This window comes from Hibiscus syriacus, unplaced genomic scaffold (genome assembly GCF_006381635.1).
Source record: "Hibiscus syriacus cultivar Baekdansim isolate YM2019G1 unplaced genomic scaffold, ASM638163v2 tig00110187_pilon, whole genome shotgun sequence".
Taxonomy (NCBI): domain Eukaryota; kingdom Viridiplantae; phylum Streptophyta; class Magnoliopsida; order Malvales; family Malvaceae; genus Hibiscus; species Hibiscus syriacus.
The window spans coordinates 2561791-2587436 of record NW_024062618.1 but is presented as its reverse complement, the minus strand read 5'-3'; the positions used below and the strand labels follow the sequence as shown (position 1 = coordinate 2587436).

Below are 25646 nucleotides of genomic sequence, written 5' to 3'. Positions count from 1 at the left end.
ATCATCCTCTCAATCTTCTGTTGAGTAGCAAACCATGAATCTCACTCGGCCTTTTTGTGGAATTATTGTAATTCTCTTTGCCATGTTTGGCATAAATTCAACGTCTGCAACAAAAAACTACAATGTGTTAAACTTTGGGGCTAAGCCAAATGGGAAAACAGACTCCACCAAGGCTTTCCTCATGGCATGGCAAGCAGCCTGTGGCTCGTCAGACTCTACCATGATATATGTACCAAAAGGGCGGTATTTGCTCGGTTCTATGGCATTCCGAGGTATCTGCAAAAGCCCTCGAATCACTTTCAGAATTGATGGCACCCTTGTCGCCCCTCTAGATTATCGAGTACTCGGCAAAAGTACCGACTGGATCAGCTTCCAAGGAGTCATTGGCGTTTCCATCGTTGGTGGTGCACTTGATGCCAAAGGATCATCTCTCTGGGCTTGCAAACATTCCCACACCAACTGTCCCGCCGGAGCCACGATACTATTTTCAATCCATATTCATTTTTGAATTCATAAATCATCGTATCTCATTCCGATTTTTATTTATGTGTGAGAGCAGACATTAAGCTTTACCAACTCCAAAAACATCAGCATCCGTAGATTATTATCCTTAAATAGCCAAATGTTCCACATCGTGATCAATGGATGCGAAAACGTGAACATCCAAGGGGTTAAGATCATGGCCGCTGGTAATAGCCCCAACACAGATGGCATCCATGTGCAGTTATCCAAAAATATAAACATCATAAAATGCTCCATTAAAACGGGAGATGATTGCATCTCCATTGGCCCTGGTACCAAGAATTTATGGATCGAACAAATCACTTGCGGTCCTGGTCATGGAATTAGGTACTTTTGATATTTTTTTACAATAGAACTTAAGCAGTTTATCTCCTACTAACTTCTCATACCATATATAATTTTAATTGATTTGTTTGCACTATGCAGCATTGGCAGCTTAGGAAAAGACTTGAATGAGGAAGGGGTCCAGAATGTTACAGTGAAAAAGACAATTTTTTTGGGCACTGAAAATGGGCTGAGGATCAAGTCATGGGCTAGGCCTAGTACAGGATTCATTCAAAGGGTTCGGTTTATGGATTCTTTGATGGTAAATGTACAAAATCCCATCGTAATTGATCAGAATTATTCTCCTCACAATCTAAATTGTCTTAACCAGGTATACAATAAGGTCTTTCTAAATTATACCATCGATTTGTATTTATTCCGAGTTTATGTTTACCGTAAATGGTTGGACTAATCCTTCCTTATATGCTGCAATGATGTCAGATATCTGGAATAAAAGTTGATGATATCGTATACCAAGGTATTCGAGGAACATCATCGACCCCAGTGGCTATCAAATTTGATTGTAGTCCCAAGAATCCATGCACCGGAGTAAGATTACAAAATGTCAATTTGACATATTTGAAGAAAGCATCTCAATCATCTTGTATCAATGTTCGTGGGAAAGCATTTGAGTTAGTTCGACCTGAAAGTTGCTTATAGATCTTAGAGATCAATTGAGTGAACAAAACCTCCCCTCTATGTTTTTCATACATTAATTTATCGGGTGTAAATTATTCATTCTTTTTCAGTGATAATAAATAAATGATATAAAGTTTATTTATACAATTTAACCATGAAAATACTACTCACTCAATTTTAAATTTTTTATGTGCATGTCGCTACCAAAATGGCTAGTAAAATGTACTTGTAGGAATATGTGTGGCTCGTATTGTTTGTCGTGATTCCTCGTTCTCGTCTATTTAGTTTTCAATCTACACATGAAAAATGGATCGTACGCTATGTCATGCATCGAAGCTTAATGGTGCTATATGTAAAAGTAATAATGACAATATCATTAAGAACTTAAATCATGTAACTACCTATGAATTCAGCGTATACATAATATCATGATATTTGTTACAACTATAGTTAGTAGTCACCGATAGTTAGACACTCGAGTTAACTTCCAAAGAGAAATTTAAAATAGAAATAGAAATTAGGAAACAAGATGGAGATTTTACCCTTAAAAAAAACTCAATAAAAATCATAAAACATGATAGAGATTTTACCCTCCGAAAAGGCATCCGAATTAACATGGTGATCCATGTACCTATAATAATTTCTCCCGATAAAAAGAAAGAGAGAGATGCGACTGTAATTGGTAATTTTAACAGATGGAGAGAAAATAAAAGAAAGAAGGAATTGGTACTTTAATATCTTAAAACTTTGGTTACTTATGCCATATTCCTTATGCTTTCAAGAGTTCATGAATAGGCACTAAAATTTCAGTAGTACTTCAATAAAAATGCTTTTAGAACTCATTGAGAAACAAACCTAATTAGTTAACCATCTTGTTAACTATCGCTAATTACTAACTATAGTTGTAACAAATATCATGATATTATGTATACGTTGAATTTATAGTTATTTGCATGATTAAGTTCTTAATGATATTGTCATTATTTATTTTACATATAGCATCATTAAGCTTCGATGCATGGCATAGCGTACGATCCATTTTTCATGCGCAGATTAAAAACTAGATAGACGAGAACGAGGAATCACGACAAACAATACGAGCCACACATATTCCTACAAGTACATTTTACTAGCCATTTTGGTAGCGACATGCACATAAAAAATTTAAAATTGAATGAGTAGTATTTTCATGCTTAAATTGTATAAATAAACTTTATATCATTTATTTATTATCACTGAAAAAGAATGAATAATTTACACCCGATAAATTAATGTATGAAAAACATAGAGGGGAGGTTTTGTTCACTCAATTGATCTCTAAGATCTATAAGCAACTTTCAGGTCGAACTAACTCAAATGCTTTCCCACGAACATTGATACAAGATGATTGAGATGCTTTCTTCAAATATGTCAAATTGACATTTTGTAATCTTACTTCGGTGCATGGATTCTTGGGACTACAATCAAATTTGATAGCCACTGGGGTCGATGATGTTCCTCGAATACCTTGGTATACGATATCATCAACTTTTATTCCAGATATCTGACATCATTGCAGCATATAAGGAAGGATTAGTTCAACCATTTACGGTAAACATAAACCCGGGATAAATACAAATCAAAGGTGTGGGTAAATTTTCGGTCTAAATAAATACTAGAATGATGATATTTTATACCTGGTTAGGACAATTTAGATTGCGAGGGCAATAATTCTGATCAATTACGATGGGATTTTGTACATTTACCATCAAAGAATCCATAAACCGAACCCTTCGAACGAATCCTGTACTAGGCCTAGCCCAGGACTTGATCCTCAGCCCATTTTGAGTGCCCACAAAAGTTGTATTTTTCACTGTAACATTTTGGACCCCTTCCTCTTTCAAGCCTTTTCCTAAGCTGCCAATGCTGCATAGTGCAAACAAATCAATTAAAATTATATATGGTATGAGAAGTTAGTAGGAGATAAAACTGCTTAAGTTCTATTGTAAAAAATATCAAAAGTACCTAATTCCATGACCAGGACCGCAAGTGACTTGTTCGATCCATAAATTCTTGGTACCAGGGCCAATGGAGATGCAATCATCACCCGTTTTAATGGAGCATTTTATGATGTTGATATTTTTGGATAACTGCACATGGATGCCATCTGTGTTGGGGCTATTACCAGCGCCATGATCTTAACCCCTTGGATGTTCACGTTTTCGCATCCATTGATCACGATGTGGAACATTTGGCTATTTAAGGATAATAATCTACGGATGCTGATGTTTTTGGACTTGGTAAAGCTTAATGTCTGCTCTCACACACAAATGAAAATCGGAATGAGATACGGTGATGAAGGACTACTTTAGAATGATTTATGAATTCAAAAATGAATATCGATTGAAAATAGTACCGTGGCTCCGGCAGGACAGTTGGTGTGGGAATGTTTGCAAGCCCAGAGAGATGATCCTTTGGCATCAAGTGCACCGCCAACGATGGAAACGCCATTGACTCCTTGGAAGCTGATCCAATCGGTACTTTTGCCGAGGACTCGATAATCTAGAGGGGCGACAAGGGTGCCATCAATTCTGAAAGTGATTCGAGGGCTTTTGCAGATACCTCGGAAAGACGTAGAACCGAGCAAATACCGCCCTTTGGGTACATATATCAGGGTAGAGTCTGCCGAGCCACAGGCTGCTTGCCATGCCATGAGGAAAGCCTTGGTGGAGTCTGTTTTCCCATTTGGCTTAGCCCCAAAGTTTAATACATTGTAGTTTTTTGTTGCAGACGTTGAATTTGTGCCCAACATGGCAAAGAAAATCACAATAACTCCACAAAAAGGCCCAGTGAGATTCATGGTTTGAGAGGATGATGTAGATCGGAAAATTGAGTGAATAAAGCTGAAGCTGAGTTGTTAATTAGATGAATGAAAAGCGTCTGGTAGAAAATGGATATTTATAGTTTAGCAGATTCTGGATAGAGAGTAAAAGGAGTACGGATGGATAATTGTTGGATTGTAGAAAGCAGCAGCAGCCTTTTGTGTTGGTATGAAACACAGCTGCTTGCTTGGGTTCAACTTCAGCGGTAATTAGTTAAGTTAATGGTAATACGTTCCTGCTGAATGCATGTACAGATGTCATCACCGTCTTCCTTGTAAATGACACCATCTATTGTTTTTTATTCTACAGATGCTTCATCCAACTGCTGAATTAAAAAAAATATATATTTCGAATAATATGAATAACACTTCATGTTGAATCAATGTAAAGACTTTCATTTGCATCAATATATATACGCTTGCTACGATTTTACTCCAAATGTTCTTATTTTTGCAGCTTTCTTTAAACTTTTCCATTCATAATCTCAAGGTTCCAATTATTTTTCGGCCTAACAATTTCCTTTATTATTTTCTTTTCATATCTTGTATTTTTCTAAATATACCAGTGTTTTTATAGCAATAATTTACCGGTAACTTACTGCTAACTATTTAATTAAGCATCTTACTAACTGTTGTTAACTGCCGACTATAGCTGTAACAATCCCCTCAAGATGGAGTCTTATGTATATTAGTAAGACCCACCTGGACAAGGAAAGAATTGAAGGCAAGAGAATGAAGAGCTTTAGTTATATATGATTGAAATAAAATGGTTTCAAAATATCCTCAGGTGGCATGTCCCAATTTAATTGCAGCTACCGGTGTTGATATAAAGTATATTGTTGATAATTCAAATCTATTAATTATGCTTTGTCTCCTCAATAATGTTAGCAATAGGACAAAAAAAAAAGGATAAGACTATTTGTTGAGTGTTCTAAATTGACAATATTTGCTTGTTAATTCTTTCTTGTTGTGGATTTATTACTGTTGATTTGGTTGTATTGTGCTTATTTTCGTGCATGATTTTATTTTTCAGAATTAACATTAAAAATGACATATTATGCATTTTTTATTATTTGATCATGACTGAAGACATGGGCACGACATTGGACATGATGCAGTCTGACTTGGTGGCTTTTAGAAGGTCCAGTTAGGAGCAGTTTTCTAAAAATATAGTCAACACCTTTTGGAAGGTGGACAGAGAGAGATATTTTAGAAGGATTTGTTTTTTGAAATTTAAAGTTTGAATTTGAAAACATTTGGAATTATCTTTAAGATTTATTTATCTTTTAATTTTCATGATTATCTTTAGGATTTAAGGAGATATGAATACCTTTTGGGTAAAGCTTGAAACACACTTGTTTTTATATTTGATTCAATAGCTTTTGGGTTATTTGATTTTATAAAAGTTTTTATTTTTTCATCTTTTTTCTATTTTTATTTTAAACATGCTAAGTATGACTTGTATCATACTTAGCTAATTTTTTCATAATCTGAAAGGCTAAGCGATGACTCAATTCAATATGTGAGAATTGAAAACTACTTAATATATTTAGGATGTCATTCTCAGTTTTTTAGAAACTTGGATAGGTAATCGACCTATCATTTAAAATTAAAACACTTTCATTTCAAAAAGAGTTCGTTGGTCTGGATGTTGTTCTGATTTAAAGTTCGGAGGAAAGATCAGTTTGTAGCATATCCGACTTCTCGTGAACACACTTAGTGACGGTCCGCTAAGGAAAACTAAGATCGAGTTCGATTCTCAGCAAGACAACATAATTCGAGTTGTGCTTTTCCTAAATAAAATTGTTTTGTGCTAACGACGATTGTCGTAGTTGATTCAATTAAAAGCTGGATGATCAGTAACCAAAGTGAAAAGTAAGTTACAAGAGTTGGGCCTTGTAGATTGTAACCGGCATGAATCCCGAAGTGAAAATCCATTTCGATGATCATAAACGAATTGAGTTAAGCACGGCTTGAGACTGCTTTTTACCATAGTTATTTTCAACTTTACATTTTCAATCTTCTTTATTTTCACTATAAATTACTTTTTCTTATCCAATATTTTCCCATCAAAACTCCCCCTTTTATTTATTTTACTGTAGATTGCTGGGATCATAGTCGACTCAAAATTAAATTTGGGAATTTTCTAAGTCCCTGTAGATCGACCCTTACTTTTCTTTACTACACTCTTTCCTTTCTTATTATTTTGAGAATAAGGAATTTATTTAAAACTAAAACGACGCTTGTTACAATTATTTTTATAAACAAACCAGTGGTTTCAATTAAATTTTCTAATACAATTCGTCTTTTTTCTTGGCTTGTTTTTCATAATGTTTTATATGTCACAGAATTTCAGTTCAATTTTGTAACCCCCTCAAACCGATGTGGATATCCCGATCTGATCTGGAGTGTCACATTAGGGTCACCGGAGCGACCCATTGTAAAAATAGCAGAAAATTTAAAACTTTTATTAAAACATGTAACTCATAATTGCTTTATCAGCATTCAGAAATAAAACATATTTTCAGACTCGTATATAAAACAAAATACAATCTACATGCCCCCTAAACACATGTACCATACTCTGCAAATAACGCAAGAAGAGCTCCCTTACTGAATTCGATAAATGCACTGGTACAATTCTTTTAACCTGCAATGGTGAGTAATAGAGTGAGCTTCGGAAAGCTCAGTAATACAGAACTACCAGATGATGCTACATGTCATGCAGATAAATGAGAAACCATAATTTTCCTTATTAAATCAAACGTGTACTAATTGCGGACTAATCTGGGGTTTCATTAGTAGTTCATCGAGTATAAACCATGAAGATCACAGTTCATAGGAAGCATTCATAGTATCACGTTTTCATGAGATCGAATAGAATTTCTAGTGTGTTCCAACAGTACGATAAAATCATAGTAGGTACAATAAACGAGTAATAGTTCAGTAAATCATCATAAAATCATAATGAAGTTTCACTTTTGAAACTCGTAGTTTAAATCCTTTTCATGTACACCATCCGCAGTTCCTCAGAACTACGTCCGTAGGGCTTACCTTAAGCACACAGCAAAAAAGAAGCCACCTAAGGATAGGCTTTGGGCCTGCATCCTTAGGCCCGTAAGTCCATAGGGCTTACCCTAAGCACACGATAAAAGGGAGCCAACCTAATGGAGCATCTTGGGGCCCGTAAGCCTACCCAAGAGTCACATTAGGTCCGTAATCATCGTTATCATATATCAGTGAAAACCAATAATCATATATCAGTCATAGTCCATAAACCATCACCGGTAAGTCGGTGCATCATAAAACAATAACCATAGATTTTAGTGTAACACATTTCAAAACAGATAAAACAATTATGTAGTACATAGGGAACACACTAGAGGATCCAAGTATTTTTCAGAGGCATTTTGTAATTATCGGTAAGGATAACATGAAACTCGTGCAATTTGATCAGATTACAGGAACGAGGTTATATTGGAGAGAATCGATTGCTAACCGATCTAATCGGACACTTAAAGTTGATACTGTAGAATCCCACTATGATTCATGTGCATCAGGAAAGCATTCAGGAATAACCGGAGTGATTTGAGCTAATAAAAGAGAGAAACATAGATTCTAGACATTACAATTCATGTTGGTCGATCGGTTTATCAAACTATTCAAACTGAACAACTCTTAGAACTAATGCGTGTCGACCCGTCAATTTATTGACTTTCCAAGTATTCACTCTTTAATACCAATAATTCTTGTCCATAAATCATCTTCGTAATCATTGCTGAATAGATCTTCCTATGGTCTTTATCATTTCCACGTTTCAACGATATCAGAAAATATAAACATACTTAATTCATGGTTCATGACCCATAAAGACAGTTCATCATGTATATTTATCAGTGTTTCCAAACTCATCCAATCACCTATTAAATCCTCAATCATTGAGGTTACTTAGTTCGTTTAGCACGCAAGTCTATCTCGGTTACTTCAGAGTTTTCCATATTAATTCAGACACTTCTGAGTTTCAGATATATGTTTTACTTCCGTTCATTTCACTTTGGTCATATACTAAAATCATTTTGGTATTCGTAATTGATTTATCTCACAAATATCCACTTCTTAATATCGAATGCGCTCTAGCGTTGAGCTGAGCTGAGTACTTCCATAATTATCATCAATCCAAACTTGAGGAGACGAACTAGCATTCAAGTGGTACCTATGCCATTCAAGTAATGATATAGAACTATCATTGTTTGACAGGCTTAAATTGCGTTTAATAACATTAAAAAGTAGTACAACATTCATGTTTATTAAAATTTCTTAATTAATCCAAGACATTTACTTAGAATAGTCCATAAGGGCATTTTGGTAATTTTGGTGCTTAATGTTTTTCCATTCATTTCAAAGCTTGAGGATATCTATTCATTTCTGAACTTGGTTATACTCTTGAGTCATTTCCATCACAAGGGTATTTTGGTCATTTTATAGACCCCATGTAGTTTAATCAATTCATTCAGTCCGATCTTATTATTTAATTCAGACTTATCATCTATTTCATTATATACGGACAATTTTGACAGAAGAGCACCCTCTATAATTTATTCTTAACTCGGAGATTTTCAGGTCAATTACCTTCTCAAAAGTTACAAACATGTTATCAGGAATTTTCTGCACTAAGTCAGGATCTTAACAATCAAATTCGTACTTAATCGAGTTAAGTACGAATCCTCAAAGTACTTTCTTATTCAGGGTCAACTCGGACTATTTTTACCTTTCAAGAGCATTTTCGTAATTTCTTAACCCAAATAATTTCGGTATAACTATTAACGAAAGTAATTATGATTTAGAGATCCTATGGTTAATTTCTTTCCCTAACATTCTCTGATCTCAAAATGATTCCTTAATAGACTTCTAGTATCTTGCACAAACCCTCTTGGTTTTAAAAACCGGTTATTCGCATTTCCTATAAAAAACTAGCATTTCTTATGCACATAAATAGTTTTATCGATCAATATTTCTTTCAGATTTATAATCAACTTCCAGGACAATTCTATCATTTTCCAACATAAGGGTAATTTCGTAATTTTACCATACCAGAGTATTCTCATAATTTTCCATCCAAGTACCTTTAAATTAACCCTTGATGATATAAAATAAGTACAAATCCAGAGCTGATTTCTTTATCACCAATCACAACTTGTAATTTAATTCTAACAATTATCAATCTCTTATATTAGTCATTCAATCCGTATTCAGTTGCAGAATTTCTACCACATTCATATCAAGTGTATAAATTATTCAACTCCACAAAAGTGATCAACATTATCTTATTCATGATTTAACCGATATCAACATGTTCCATAAAGCATAAAGAGGTAGTAAAGTATTACCTCAATTCTGTGTCATTCTGATCGACCATTTAAACTCCATTCGCTTTCTCAAACTTTAATTATTCCCTCATAATAAAAAAAATGATTAATAGAAACTAATTTAATAGTTCGGGAACCAAATGATAAAAAAACTTCATAGTCGTTAAAATATATAACAACTAAATCAGGTACTAGATTAAATTAATTTAAACTATCATAACTTGGTTGAAATTTTATTAAAACTGATGGACAAGTTAGAACCTTACCAAACATAGAGGGTTGAAAATATGATTTGTCCATCTTACTATCTCAACACCCTACACACACGTGATTTTCAAATGTAATATGAAACCACTTCTCCATTTCACGCAACCTTCACAATTTCTATTTTTTTCTTTTATTCTTCTGGTGATTGATGCATCGTTTGGACCCTTTGACCGATTCTGAATTGAGGAAGCTCCAAGGGCGGCAGACTTAGCTACGACAGATTGGCGTTGGCTAGAAACCCTCCATAGCTTCATTTTCTGATGCATGTTTCATGATATAGGATTAACATATTTTCTTCTTTCCCAGTTGGCATCGGCTTTCTTTTCAAATGAATTGCTCAGTCTCGGAGAACTAATGTTCTGCAAAAATTCATCATCTTCTCTATCAAAATTAAACGTACCTGTTGTCATCCCATCCAAGACCTATATTCCTTTCTCAAAGAACTTAAAGAGGTCACTCATAGTTGAGATTCTTTAGAACCTGGAATTTCCACTCAATGAAACCTTCGAAGTTGCTTAACGATTTAAGAAGCCAACTTTAGCTTTCATGTTTGATGGAGTAATACACGCGCATGTATAAAAGATTGTACCATCCCATTCCAAATACACAAGCAACTTGGCACCAAATTTGTAGCCGAGAGGTATTTGATTGCCTGCAACTAACGTTCTCGGTTGAAGCCATTTTTTATTTGTACAGAAAGAAGATATTGAATAGGCAAGGAGTGGTTGATTGATTTCCCTCACTTGTGGTCTCCATTTTTCCATATTATAAAAAATAATAATAATAAACAAAATCACATCACTCATAGCTTTGCTTGGATTCATCTGTTCCATTATTATTGGTTTGGTTTCTTTATCATTTTTCCTCTTCTACGTGCCCCTTTTTACCCTTAGATAATTAACACAACAAGCTACATGTATATGATACAAAGTCTTCACTTCATTTGGTTGCTTTCTTTGTCAGACTCCACATACTTTTGTCTTCATGTTTGATTTTGTATAATATTTTTTTTTCAATCATGGAATGCCAACCCAACAATTTGTCCACTTCTACCTACTATATCATTCTCAATTTGTTTAATAATATAATGATATGATAAAATAATTAATTGAAAATCAACTTCATATTATTTCACATATTTAAATTGAAAGAAATCTAACCCATATTGGGGTGTGACAATTCTCCCCTCCTTAAAATAATTTCGTCCGCGAAATTCATTCATGTCACAGAATTGCAGAAATGAAACTTCCATCAATTCTTTTCATATCTTCAAGTAGCTTTTATAGAAATACAGATCCTTCACTAATCCTTAACCAGTTGAGTATACATTCTTATCAGAACTTTTCTTTTCTTTTTCAATAAAAGAATCCGAATGAAAATGACCTTGAGTAATCAATTCAGTCTTGGTCATGAGAATAGGCTCATAGTGCAGTAGCATATCCCAATTTAATTTCTGGAGTCGGGTCAAAATTTTTCAGATGAGTAACTCTCACATGGCTCATGAGGTACTTTTACAATGTTTAGACAGATGTTACTGGTATTCCTTTATAAAACGATAGAGTCCTAACGGATGAAAACTTAGTTTGTTCATTACAGATAGAGACTCAACCTTGGATTTCCGGCTCAGAGAAGTACGATTGTAGTCTAGGGGCATGTACTGATTAGACATATTTTAACATTCGACCGGCCGATCTATCATGAAAATTTTGACTCAAACCATAGCTCTGATACCACTAAATGTAACCCCTCAGACCGATGCGGATATCCCGATCCGATCTGGAGTGTCACATTAGGGTCACCGGAGCGACCCATTGTAAAAGTAGCAGAAAATTTAAAACTTTTATTAAAACATGTAACTCATAATTGTTTTATCAGCATTCAGAAATAAAACATATTTTCAGACTCGTATATAAAATAAAATACAATCTACATGCCCCCTAAACACATGTACCATACTCTGCAAATAACGCCAGAAGAGCTCCCTTACTGAATTCGACAGATGCACTGGTACAATTCTTTTAACCTGCAATGGTGAGTAATAGAGTGAGCTTCGGAAAGCTCAGTAATATAGAACTACCAGATGATGCTACATGTCATGCAGATAAATGAGAAGCCATAATTTCCTTATTGAATCAAACGTATACTAATTGCGGACTAATCTGGGGTTTCATTAGTAGTTCATCGAGTATAAACCATGAAGATCACAGTTCATAGGAAGCATTCATAGTATCAAGTTTTCATGAGATCGAATAGAATTTCTAGTGTGTTCCAACAGTACGATAAAATCATAGTAGGTACAATAAACGAGTAATAGTTCAGTAAATCATCATAAAATCATAATGAAGTTTCACTTTTGAAACTCGTAGTTTAAATCCTTTTCATGTACACCATCCGCAGTTCCTCAGAACTACGTCCGTAGGGCTTACCTTAAGCACACAGCAAAAAGGAAGCCACCTAAAGATAGGCTTTGGGCCTGTATCCTTAGGCCCGTAAGTCCATAGGGCTTACACTAAGCACACGACAAAAGGGAGCCAACCTAATGGAGCATCTTGGGGCCCGTGAGCCTACCCAAGAGTCACATTAGGTCCGTAATCATCGTTATCATATATCAGTGAAAACCAATAATCATATATCAGTCATAGTCCATAAACCATCACCGGTAAGTCGGTGCATCATAAAACAATAACCATAGATTTTAGTGTACCACATTTCAAAACAGATAAAACAATTATGTAGTACATAGGGAACACACTAGAGGATCCTAGTATTTTTCATAGGCCTTTTGTAATTATCGGTAAGGATAACATGAAACTCGTGCAATTTGATCAGATTACAGGAAAGAGGTTATATTGGAGAGAATCGATTACTAACCGATCTAATCGAACACTTAAAGTTGATACTGTAGAATCCCACTATGATTCATGTGCATCAGGAAAGCATTCAGGAATAATCGGAGTGATTTGAGCTAATAAAAGAGAAACATAGATTCTAGACATTACAATTCATGTTGGTCGATCGGTTTATCGAACTATTCAAACTGAACAACTCTTAGAACTAATGCGTGTTGACCCGCCAATTTATTAACTTTCCAAGTATTCACTCTTTAATACCAACAATTCTTGTCCATAAATCATCTTCGTAATCATTGCTGAATAGATCTTACTATGGTCTTTATTTCATTTCCACGTTTCAACGATATCAGAAAATAAAAGCATACTTAATTCATGGTTCATGACCCATAAAGACAATTCATCATGTATATTTATCAATGTTTCCAAACTCATCCAATAACCTATTAAATCCTCAGTCATTGAGGTTACTTAGTTCGTTTAGCACGCAAGTCTATCTTGGTTACTTCAGAGTTTTCCAGATTAATTCAGACACTTATGAGTTTCGGATATATGTTTTACTTCCTTTCATTTCACTTTGGTCATATACTAAAATCATTTTGGTATTCGTAATTGATTTATCTCACAAATATCCACTTCTTAATATCGAATGCGCTCTAGCGTTGAGCTGAGCTGAGTACTTCCATAATTATCATCAATCCAAACTTGAGGAGACGAACTGGCATTCAAGTGGTACCTATGCCATTCAAGTAATGATATAGAACTATCATTGTTTGACATGCTTAAATTGCGTTTAATAACATTAAAAAGTAGTACAACATTCATGTTTATTAAAATTTCTTAATTAATCCAAGACATTTACTTAGAATAGTCCATAAGGGCATTTTGGTCATTTTGGTGCTCAATGTTTTTCCATTCATTTCAAAGCTTGAGGATATTTATTCATTCCTGAACTTGGTGATACTCTTGAATCATTTCCATCACAAGGGTATTTTGGTCATTTTATAGACCCCAAGTAGTTTAATCAATTCCTTCCGTCCGATCTTATTATTTAATTCAGACTTATCATCTATTCCATTCTATACGGATAATTCTGACAGAAGAGCACCCTCGATAATTTATTCTTAACTCGGAGATTTTCAGGTCAATTGCCTTCTCAGAAGTTACAAACATGTTATCAGGAATTTTCTGCACTAAGTCAAAATCTTAACAATCAAATCCGTACTTAATCGAGTTAAGTACGAATCCTCAAAGTACTTTCTTATTCAGGGTCAACTCAGACTATTTTTACCTTTCAAGGGCATTTTTGTAATTTCTTAACCCAAATAATTTCGGTATAACTCTTAACGAAAGTAACTATGATTTAGAGATCCTATGGTTAATTTATTTCCCTAACATTCTCTGATCTCAAAATGATTCCTTAACAGACTTCTAGTATCTTGCACAAACCCTCTTGGTTTTAAAAACCGGTTATTCGCATTTCCTATAAAAAAAAACTAGCATTTCTTATGCACATAAAAAGTTTTATCAGATCAATATGTCTTTTTAGATTTACTAATCAACTTCCAGGGACAATTCTTATCATTTTCCAACATAAGGGTAATTTCGTAATTTTACCATACCGGAGTATTCTCATAATTTTCTATCCAAGTACTTTAACATTTAACCCTTGATGATATAAAATATAAGTTACAAATCCAGAGCTGATTTCTTTATCACCAATCACAAACTTGTAATTTAATTCTAACAATTATCAATCTCTTATATCAGTCATTCGATCCGTATTCAGTTGTAGAATTTCTACCACATTCATATCAAGTGTATAAATTATTCAACTCCACAAAAGTGATCAACATTATCTTATTCATGATTTACCGATATCAACATGTTCCATAAAGCATAAAGAGGTAGTAAAGTATTACCTCAATTTCCGTGTCATTCTGATCGACCATTTAAACTCTATTCGCTTGTTCTCAAACTTTAATTCCACGGTCCATAATGTCTCGAATACATAGCAAAGCATACGGATGGATCGGGAGGTACAAGGTCGAGATTCCAATTTTTCTCTCACGAACCCAGACCATCAAATACGCGAACTTGAATCCAATATAATTCCCCTCATTTTTCTCTCACGAACCCAGACCATCAAATACGCGAACTTGAATCCAATAATTCCCCTCATAAAAAAAAATGATTAATTGAAACTAATTAATAGTTCGGGAAACCAATGATAAAACTAAAACTTTCATAGTCGTTAAAATATATAACAACTAAAATCAGGTACTAGATTGAATTAATTTAAACTATCATAACTTGGTTGAAATTTTATTAAAACTGATGGACAAGTTAGAACATTACCAAATATAGAGGGTTGAAACTATGATTTGTCCATCTTACTATCTCAACACCCTACACACACGTGATTTTCAAATGTAATTATGAAACCACTTCTCCATTTCACGCAACCTTCACAATTTCTATTTTTGTTTCTTTTATTCTTCTGGTGATTGATGCATCGTTTGGACCCTTTGATCGATTCTGAATTGAGGAAGCTCCAAGGGCGGTAGACTTAGCTACGACAGATTGACGTTGGCTAGAAACCCTCCATAGCTTCCTTTTCTGATGCATGTTTCATGATATAGGATTAACATATTTCTTCTTTCCCAGTTGGCATCGGCTTTCTTTTCAAATGAATTGCTCAGTCTCGGAGAACTCATGTTCTGCAAAAATTCATCATCTTCTCCATCAAAATTAAACGTACATGTTGCTCATCCCATCCAAGAACCTATATTCCTTTCTCAAAGAACTTAAAGAGGTCAACTCATAGTTGAGATTCTTTAGAACCTGGAATTTCCACTCGATGAAACCTTCGAAGTTGCTTAACGATTAAGAAGCCAACTTTAGCTTTCTCATGTTTGATGGAGTTAATACACGTGCATGTATAAAAGATTGTACCATCCATTTCCAAATACACCAAGCAACTTGGCACCAAATCTTGTAGCCGAGAGGTATTTGATGCCTGCAAACTAACGTTCTCGGTTGAAGCCATTTTTTTATTTGTACAGAAAGAAGATATCGAATAGGCAAGGAGTGGTTGATTGATTTCCCTCACTTGTGGTCTCCATTTTTCCATATTATAAAAATAATAATAATAAACAAATTCACATCACTCATAGTTTTGCTTGGATTCATCTATTCCATTATTATTGGTTTGGTTTCTTTATCATTTTTCCTCTTCTACGTGCCCCTTTTTACCCTTAGATAATTAACACAATAAGCTACACGTATATGATATAAAGTCTTCACTTCATTTGGTTGCTTTCTTTGTCAGACTCCACATACTTTTGTCTTCATGTTTGATTTTGTATAATATTTTTTTTTCAATCATGGAATGCCAACCCAACAATTTGTCCACTTCTACCTATATATCATTCTCAATTTGTTTAATAAATAATGATATGATAAAATAATTAATTGAAAACCAACTTCATATTATTTCACATATTTAAATTGAAAGAAATCTAACCCCATATTAGGGTGTGACAAATTTATTATCAGATAGTTTCTTAATTAATAATTCTAATTTCAATGTCAAGTCGCAATGTTTTATTCAGGAACTTAGGCAAGTGCTTGGGAATGGTGAACTTCATCAAGGCCTTTACTTAATACAAATAAACCTACTACTTATGTTGCATTCAATAATAATGTTTCTGATATAGTTTTCACTTCCTGACATATTTAACTTGATAGAGAATCATTTGCATAATATTATGTAATTGATTCTCTACATAGATCATTTCCACAGTATTATCAAGGTACTCGTTCAATCTCGATTACATAGAACAGATTAAACGTAGCACTGATCAACTAGCTTTTCTTGGTCGTCCTCTAAATCCTGATTGTTAGAATTTGATCCTCTACGCGAAAGCAAATTTGAATCAAGCAAACAACATTGAGAAAATTTTGACCGAGTTTGGTCTTTCCTCTGGTCACATTGTTAATAAACAAAAGACGAAGTTGTTCTTTTCTCCAAACACGAATGAGGGAGTTAAACGAAGTATTAGTGATCGACTTGGATTTCTAATTGTCTCTGGTCGTGAGGACAATTTAGATTGTGAGGGCAATAGTTCTGATCAATTACGATGGGATTTTGTACATGTACCATCAAAGAATCCATAAACCGAACCCTTTGAACGAATCCTGTACTAGGCCTAGCCCATGACTTGATCCTCAGACCGTTTTGAGTGCCCACAAAAATGGTCTTTTTCACTGTAACATTTTGGACCCCTTCCTCTTTCAAATCTTTGGCTAAGCTGCCATTGCTGCCTAGTGCAAACAAATCAATTAAAAAAATGTGTATATTGTTTGAGAAGTTAGTATGAGAACTTGGGGATAAAATGCTTCATTTTTATTGTTAAAAAATATCAAATGAAACGATACTATATTAGAAGTACCTAATGCCATGACCAGGACCGCAAATGACTTGGATCCATAAATTCTTGGTACCGGGGCCAATGGAGATGCAATCATGTTTTAATGGAGCATTTTATGATGTTGACATTTTTGGATAACTGCACATGGATGCCATCTGTGTTGGGGCTATTACCAGAGGCCATAATCTTAACTCCTTGGACGTGCGCTTTTCACATCGATTGACTACGATGTGGAACATTTGGCTATTTAAGGATAATAATCTACGAATGGTGATGTTTTTGGAGTTAGTAAAGCTTAATGCCTGCTCTCTCACACTAATGAAAATCAGTTGAATGAGAATGAATAAAGGTCTACTACTTTAGAATGATGTACGAATTCAAAAATAGTACCGTGGCTCCGGAAGGACAGTTGGTGTGGGAATGTTTGCAGGCCCAGAGAGATGATCCTTTGGCATCAAGTGCACCACCAACGATGGAAACGCCATTGACTCCTTGGAAACTGATCCAATCGGTACTTTTGCCAAGTACTCGATAATCTAGAGGGGCGACCAGGGTGCCATCAATTCTGAAAGTGATTCGAGGGCTTTTGCAGATACCTCGGAAAGTCATAGAATCGAGCAAATACCGCCCTTTGGGTACATATATCAGGGTAGAGTCTGCCGAGCCACAGGCTGCTTGCCGTGCCATGAGGAAAGCCTTGGTGGAGTCTGTTTTCCCATTTGGCTTAGCCCCAAAGTTTAAAACATTGTAGTTTTGTGTTGCAGACGTGGAATTTATGCCCAGCATGGCAAAGAGAATAACAATAACTCCACAAAAAGGCCCAGTGAGATTCATGGTTTGAGACGGTGATGCAGATTCAGGATAGAGAGTAAAAGGTGTACGGATGTATAATTGTGGGATTAAAAAAAGCAGCAGCAGCCTTTTGTGTTGTTAATTAGTTAAGTTCCTGCTGCATGCATGTACAAATATCATCACCCAGCGTCTTCCTGTACATCACACCATCTATTGCTTTTTATTATTCTACAGATGCTTCATCCAACTATAACGCATGTTAAAAATTTAACTTAGTAAAGAATTAAATTCATATCAGTTTAATTAATTAAACATATGAGTTTATTTGAGTTCATAAATTCAGTCTATTAAATGCATGTCATAGTCACATAACGTATTCTGTTTAATTGGAATCATTTTATCCATATTATATCTTGAATTAAAAAAATATATATTTCGAATAACACGAATAATCAATCCCAACTAAAGGCAGGCCCGTTTACTTCATGTTGAATCAATGTTAAGCCTTTCACGGTTGCAACTTTTTTACTCCAAATATTCTTATTGCTGCAGCCTTCTTAAAACTTTTCCATTCATAATCTCAACGTTTCAAAAATTCATAATTTGTGTCTAAGATAGATATAAAGAACAAAGAATACACCTGAAAAGTTAATCACATAAAGATAATGTCGAATCTTGAATTCTTGTAACTGGTATACTAAATAAGAGTAAGCATTCGATTGAGTCGAGTCGAGTCAAAGAATTTGAATTATTCAAGTTGACATACCATATTTTATCACTCGAACTTAACTTGAAAAATTTCCGAGTCGAGTTTAAGAAATTTGTCGAGTTGAGTTGTTCGAATTTATATACTAATTTTTTATAATTATTTATAGTGTTATAGTAAAAATTTGTTTCAATTTTTTTACTTTCTCTAACCATATAAGATATATATATATATATATTTCTTCATATTATTTTCACATTATAATGTAATTTAATATATCACATACAATCTAAAATTATAAAATATATTTATAATATTATATTTCAAAGGAAGTATTTTGAGGATAAAAGATTGATGAGAGTATAAAAGAATAAAAAAATTGATGTGAAGAAAGAAATTGTAAACAATTGTAGCCAAAAGATTAAGTTGAGTAAAATACAAAGTTAAAGGATTGAATTAAAAAAGAGTACATTTTTAGTATAAAAAAAGAACTGAAGTTACAATTTACATAGGTATTCTACAATGAGGGGAGCATGTGGTTTAAATTTGGTAAAAAACATACTTAAAATGAATGATGAATTGAAGAAATACGAAAATCATGCAAAAATGAGGGGCTAGATTGAAAAAATAGAAAATTTGATATCAAAAAGTGGAATTAAGAGCATGTGGTTCAAATTTGACAAAGAATTGAATTAAAATGAAGGAGGAGTTAAGGAATATGAAATCATGACCAAATCACAAATATATCAAAATACACGTATAAATTTTCGATTTTTCGAGTTACTCAAAATTTTAAAATTTAAACTCGACTCAAATTCAAAAACCGAATTAATAATTTGAGTTGACTCGAATAATTCAAAATTTAAAAAAAAAATTGAGTTAGTTTTGCTCAGCCCTAATATCAATGATGTATTATTAGAGGGATGTTGGAGTATGATAGTATGCACTCTTGAAAATTTTAAAATTTTCATTAGTTAAAAATTTTTCTTTGTATTTTTTATCTATGATTTAATTTTGTATCATTGAAATTTTATATCCTTTTATCTTTTAATATGATTTCCTAAATTAGTACGTATGACAGAAATTTTGGTGTTGGTCCCTAACCAGAGAGTGAGATATAACAAGGCTCATGACGGATAATCTTTGTAGAATTATAGTCCATGTTCTAAACATGTATGGAAAAGGACTTCTTGTCTGAGAAGCAAACTTTTTTTATCAGTCTTGCACATTACACACACTTGACATAGCTAAATTCATGGCAGAAGAATTCTAGGGTCCTGCCTTATAGCATTTTCTGGGTACTTACTGCTACCTTCATCTCACAAAATACTCAGAAACAGCTGATGAAACCTTAAAAGTGTCCACTTTAGTCCCCCACCACAATATTACCTGCAAACCAACTTGCTAAAGCTATTGATGAAACCTTAAAAAAATATGTTGATGGTAATAATTCTTACACTAATTGAAGGGACATCTGGTCCTGGTGTTGGTAATGATTAGTGGGTTGTAAGCCATTGACTTGAAAGTAGCTTCGAGAGTCCAATGGCTGAGAAGTCATGGCCTCAAAGTTAGATCCTCCAGGCATCAACTCCATGTTCTGCATCTTCCTCTCATTCTCAGCTATCTGTATGACATTAAGTTATGAGCTCCTCACAAGACTGAAACTCTAAAGTTAACGGCCGTAAATGAGACGAGATAGATCGCGAGTTATTTGAGTTCGATTCGATCAAAGCTTGGTTAATATTCGAATCAAATGGACATGAATCGAGTTCTTAGCGAGCCAAAATGAATTACTTGATACTTGACTCGAAAAGCTCACGAGTAACTCAAATATATATATATATATATATATTAAAATTTTAATTTTTAAATTAAATAATTAATATTAATATTTATACGCTATTTTAAAAAAAATTGCAATACAATGTTTTCGTATACTTAAAAGTTTAGGTTTGAGTTGAGAGTTTGAGTTTAAACCGAACTCGATTCAAGTCAAGTTTGATAATTTTAAACTTGCAAGCTTTCAAGTCAAGTTGAGCTCAACAATACTCGATCTCGATTCGGTTTGTTTACGGCCCTACTAAAGCTCATCAAGTGAAGAAAAGAAAAAGAGGGATACCCTTGCTCGGAGGAACTGGTTATTATTCTGCAAGTCAATCTCCTGAAGTGGACAAATTTATCAGAACCAAATAACATGAAAATTTTGAATATATTAAGTTGAAACTCTTACCCTTTTCTGCATATACTCAATTTCTGCAAAGAGCTGCTCATTCTGTTGGAATTTTGCAGGAAGAAAATTAAACCAGATAGGGAAAATTTATCAGATACATATGAATATATGCATGTATGTATATGTGATAAAAGAGAGAGAGACCTTTTTGGAACGGATTTTGCTGATTCCTTTTTCTAAACGAGACTCCAAGCCCCTTAGCTCCTTCGTAGACAATCCTCCCAGCGATTCACCTATCATATGCCTGGAAAAATACATTGTTGCAGTTAAAGAAATGGGAGTTCTAAATCAAAATCATGCATGATGGAATGAAGAAGAAAGAAGATTAATTCATAGATATACCTAGTCATTTTCTGCAAATTCTGGATTTCTTTGCGTAGTTTGTCAGATTCTTGCTGGTAGAACTGACATTTACAAACGGCTTTGCATTAGTTTAAGTCCAATCAATAACTAGAATCCAGTGTACACATATGAAGATAGAATTTTGTACAGTGGTATACATAGGTACCATGTATTTTGGTATACCATTTTAGGTTTTTTGTTTTTTTAAAATATGTATATATATTTATAGTTTAGTTTTTTATTTTTTAATAATATATATTATATATACATAAAAAGGTATAATTCAACCTTGTTATATAAATATATTGGATAAATTTTATTTGCTGAATCTTTTTGGTATTTACATAATTAACATTGACTTTTCTCAATCTATTTTGATTAATAGTTATTGAGTTTTCTTTCACTTTTAACAAATTAGTGGCATGACCTTATATAAAATAGATTTAGTCTCTAAAACTTAAAGATTCTATTAATCGTATCCCTGATTGTTACCGGCCTAATCACATCTCTCCTGTTGCCGCCATGGCTGCCACAACGGTTGCCATTCCATATTTCTATTTTTAATAATTTTTATAAACATTATAACTATTTTTATGATGATTACAGCTCATATTCAGTGACAATAAACAAGTCAGTCAATTTCTCCTTTATGTGACTATGGTTATGATTGTTGTTTTCATTGGGACATGTAAACCAAAAAAAGAAAAACAAACTAAGAATCTTAGAGAGAAATAAAGCTGAAGTTTTTGTAAAAAAGAGGGTTGCTTCTTATAGTATAATTCTCTATACCTAAGTTTAAGAATAAGTTTGACTACGTACTTGATAGGGTTAAGGATGTTATCATATTTAACATAAAAAGTTATATAAATTTATAATATTTTCAGTTATATCTGAAAAATTATATTATCAGAAATTTATGATCTATAACCAAAAGAGTTATAAGAAGATAATATTTTCGATTTAAACTTAAAATATTACTTTATCCAATATAAAAAAATATTTTTAATAAGATTTTATGTTATAATCAATTTTTATCGTTTTTTAATAGTATATTAATACATAAGATTTTAAATTTCCAACGTACCTGAGTATTAGTTTCAGAAACTGATCCTGTATGGGAGGAATCGCAAGCCTTTTTGTACCTGTCAATTGTTGCTTTAACACTGCAAAAACAACGTTAATTGCATTACAAATAAATCAATAACTGAGCAAATAGTGTTTGAGCATTATATCATTATACCTAAAGGCAGCTATTTAGGCTAATAATTAAGATTTAATGGTCAAATCAACCAACTTTCTCAGTTAACTGAATCGAATACGAAACCAAGGAGGAGAAAGACATAACGTTTATTTACTTGACAAGACCCTGACACAGGCATCCGTTCCCCTACAATAACTTTAACTTTGATACCTTAATTTCGTCGAGCAAGTGATTGGCTGTCTAAGCCACGCTGGCACTGTCTTAACAGTTTGATTGGCTCAGAGATTTCTATGGTCGATATTAATGCCAGGTGTCAGAAACCCATTACACCATGGATAATGCTCTTGAGTCGTACGCTATTTTAGTTATTGACCACTTTGTTTCACAGTTTTAATATTATTTTAATGGGGGTGAAGTGAAGAAATAGAATAGTGATTTTAATCAACTTCTGTCCTTGTCTGGAAACTGCGAGTGTTGCAGCAGCAGCCATAGTTTACATTTTCACGGAAGAGAAAAACCAGACCGCTCAGAACTCTCCCATTGGCTACCAGTTGTCGTACGTTGTCTGTCTGAAACAACAATGAAGTCATAAAAACGATGACCCTTTCAGCGGTTTTGAGCTAAATTTTCATGGCTTCAACAGAAGCTTTTGTGAAAGGATTTTTACCCTAGAGAGAAAGAGAGATCTAAGACGAAGAAGAAAGTAAGGGTTTTGGTTATTTTATCTCTGTCTTATTAAATCTTATAAATTTTGGGGTTGAACTTGGAATGATATATATACATATACGTACATGTGTATATAAAAAAGAGAAAACAGTTTTGGAATCATGTCATAAAAACATTTGTCAGTAGTCAAGAAACTGAAAAAATCGTGTGTGACGTGACCAAAAGATTCTTGAACTAAGACAAAACACCAACCTTATCTTAGTATGGGGTCATCAAAACCCTAGATAGATTTCAACTGTGCCAAAAAGAAATAATAAAGAAAGAGGTAAATATTTGCAGAGTTGTGATCGGTTAAGGAAATATCACTCTACTTGATTTAAGGGTTTACTAATTACAAAGTCTTTTGTTGTTAATAGCAAAGATAAAATAAGAACCCTAATTAGGTTATGTGTTGGACTATGAACCCTAAATAAGATCTGATTGATTGGAAAAATGGTGATTTAGGGATGTTCAAGTCAGGGGTTCTTAGGCAAAAGTGGTTTCCACTTTCTTGATTCAACTTAACTGACATGCCATTAAAGTTGTCAAAGAGTTGGTGGAGGATTTTTGATAAGTTCATGCTTCAGTTTGTTTACTACCACAAACATGGTGTTCTCCATTGTTATATCTTGCACCAGATCTGAGTATCAACCAAACTGGGAACTCAAGAAAAGCCCTTTAAAAAAAAACCTGATTTTATGCAAGTAAACAAAAAGAAGAAATAGAAGAAACAAAGACTTGTAAATCTTAGTTTGAATCTAAGCTATGTACCAAAATATGTTTAAAAACCCCACCAAAGAGATCTGTTTGCAAAGCCAAAATCTTGAACCAGATTTTTTTTTTTTTTTGTACTTTGCAAAATAAAGTTGGAATTTTGAGACTGAAAAATCCCAGTTTGATCTAAATTGAACACTAATAGAAACTGGGTTTTGTTTCTTTAAAAAGAAACATGAAAGGGCCGATGAGCTGAAGCTGAGAGATACCTGTTATTAGCATACTCATAGAGGCGACCACGGTTGGAGAAGACAATCAGAGCAACTTCAGCATCACAGAGAACTGATAATTCATAGGCCTTTTTGAGCAAACCATTGCGCCTTTTGCAGAAGGTAACTTGACGATTCGTAGTGTTTTCGATCCTCTTGATCTCGATCTTTCCCCTCCCCATTTTCTTCGAGTTCTCTTGGAATTCATTGGGGTACACCATGGTTGCTAACTGAGAAAAACACACACACAAAAAAAACCCTTAGATAAAACTACACAATGATACCTTAAACAATACTAGCAAAAATGTTAATTTACATGGAACACAATGTTTTGCAAAGCTATAAATATCATATATTTCTTTAGCAAAAAAGAAGGAAAAAGAAGATTTCTATGTCTTGATGATCAAGGAGAGCTAAAAGAAAAAGATTGACTGAAACCCCAAAAGAAGTGAAGCAGTGAAAAATCAACTAAAAGGGATTATATTTCAGTTTATAGCTTACTAACCACGAGAAAAAAAGAAAAGAAAAAAGAGGTTGAAAAGTATGATAATTAATTAAGAACAGCAACAAAAGGAAACTGGGTTTTGAGGTATAATTTCTCTGAGCAGAAGAGATGCAGAGAAAATGGAAGCATGAAGGGCTGAGAGGTTTCTATTTATAAAACTAACCAACTAACTTTTTTTTACTACAACCATTTACAAAACCAGCTAATTAATTTTCCATTTTTAAAAGTCCCCCCTTGTTCTTCCTCTTCTAAGCTTTGAATTATATCAAAGCTAAAGGGTTAATGAAATGAAAAGTTTAAAGCTGGGAATGATTCTTATACCCCATTAATAAATTAAGCATATATTTCTTCTTCTTTTGCTCTAAATTGTTTAAATGCTTTAATGTGAGTGAAAAGAGGGTATTGAGAATTGCATTAGAGAGAGAAAGGGACTTTCTGAAAGGGATTATTAATGGTAGGGAATGAAACGTTAGGCTTAGTTGCAAAACAAGCAGACCTATTTTGGAAATTAAAGGATATAAAATTTTTAGAAGCAAATAAAAGTACAAATTAAGTATCATTTTATAGTTATAATATTGTTTGTTTTTAGTTAGTATTTTGTTAATTGAACAAGTATATTTTGGTCAAATTATTTATCTTTGTTCCCTCATATTTCTTTAGGTCATGGGTTCTAGACCTATTATGAGCACCCATATTCCTTTTCTTAGCATCTCTCATTCCCCTCCCTCTGAAGATAGAAATAAAATTAAATTTAAAATTTGTAAAAAAAATATTTTATTTATTTTTTTGTATTAGTAGAATTTTTTTACCAGTACAATTATAAGACACATTATATTTTTATAAAACTAATTTAATTCAAATTTTAAAGATAATATTATTTCTAGGGAAACTAAATATTAATAAACAGAATTAGCTTAACAAT

General features: G+C 33.5%; 2 protein-coding genes and 2 pseudogenes across 3 annotated transcripts; 1 reads left to right on the top strand and 3 right to left on the bottom strand.

Moving 5' to 3' along the window:
* Window positions 1–34: 34 nt before the first annotated feature.
* Window positions 35–1506, top strand: LOC120217406 (polygalacturonase-like). Its single transcript, XM_039214510.1, has 4 exons — window positions 35–477; window positions 559–849; window positions 949–1177; window positions 1288–1506. Exons 1-4 carry the CDS (start codon window positions 35–37, stop codon window positions 1504–1506), a joined length of 1182 nt encoding a protein of 393 aa, XP_039070441.1.
* A 1303-nt stretch (window positions 1507–2809) lies between these two features.
* On the bottom strand, window positions 2810–4324 carry LOC120217405 (annotated as a pseudogene).
* Window positions 4325–16887: 12563 nt separating this feature from the next.
* Window positions 16888–18094, bottom strand: LOC120217404 (annotated as a pseudogene).
* Window positions 18095–19869: 1775 nt separating this feature from the next.
* LOC120217719 (agamous-like MADS-box protein MADS1) lies at window positions 19870–24891 on the bottom strand. Of its 2 annotated transcripts, none has more exons than XM_039214791.1 (9): window positions 24728–24891; window positions 24220–24452; window positions 22415–22493; window positions 21331–21392; window positions 21133–21232; window positions 20989–21030; window positions 20878–20919; window positions 20210–20382; window positions 19870–20138 (listed from the first exon to the last, which is right to left on the bottom strand). In XM_039214791.1, exons 2-8 carry the CDS (start codon window positions 24438–24440, stop codon window positions 20212–20214), a joined length of 717 nt encoding a protein of 238 aa, XP_039070722.1. In that variant the 5' UTR covers window positions 24441–24452; window positions 24728–24891; the 3' UTR covers window positions 19870–20138; window positions 20210–20211. The 2 variants fall into 2 exon arrangements, with proteins under 2 accessions (XP_039070722.1, XP_039070721.1); XM_039214790.1 differs by having other exon boundaries at window positions 19889–20147; window positions 20216–20382; window positions 24728–24890.
* Window positions 24892–25646: the final 755 nt, after the last annotated feature.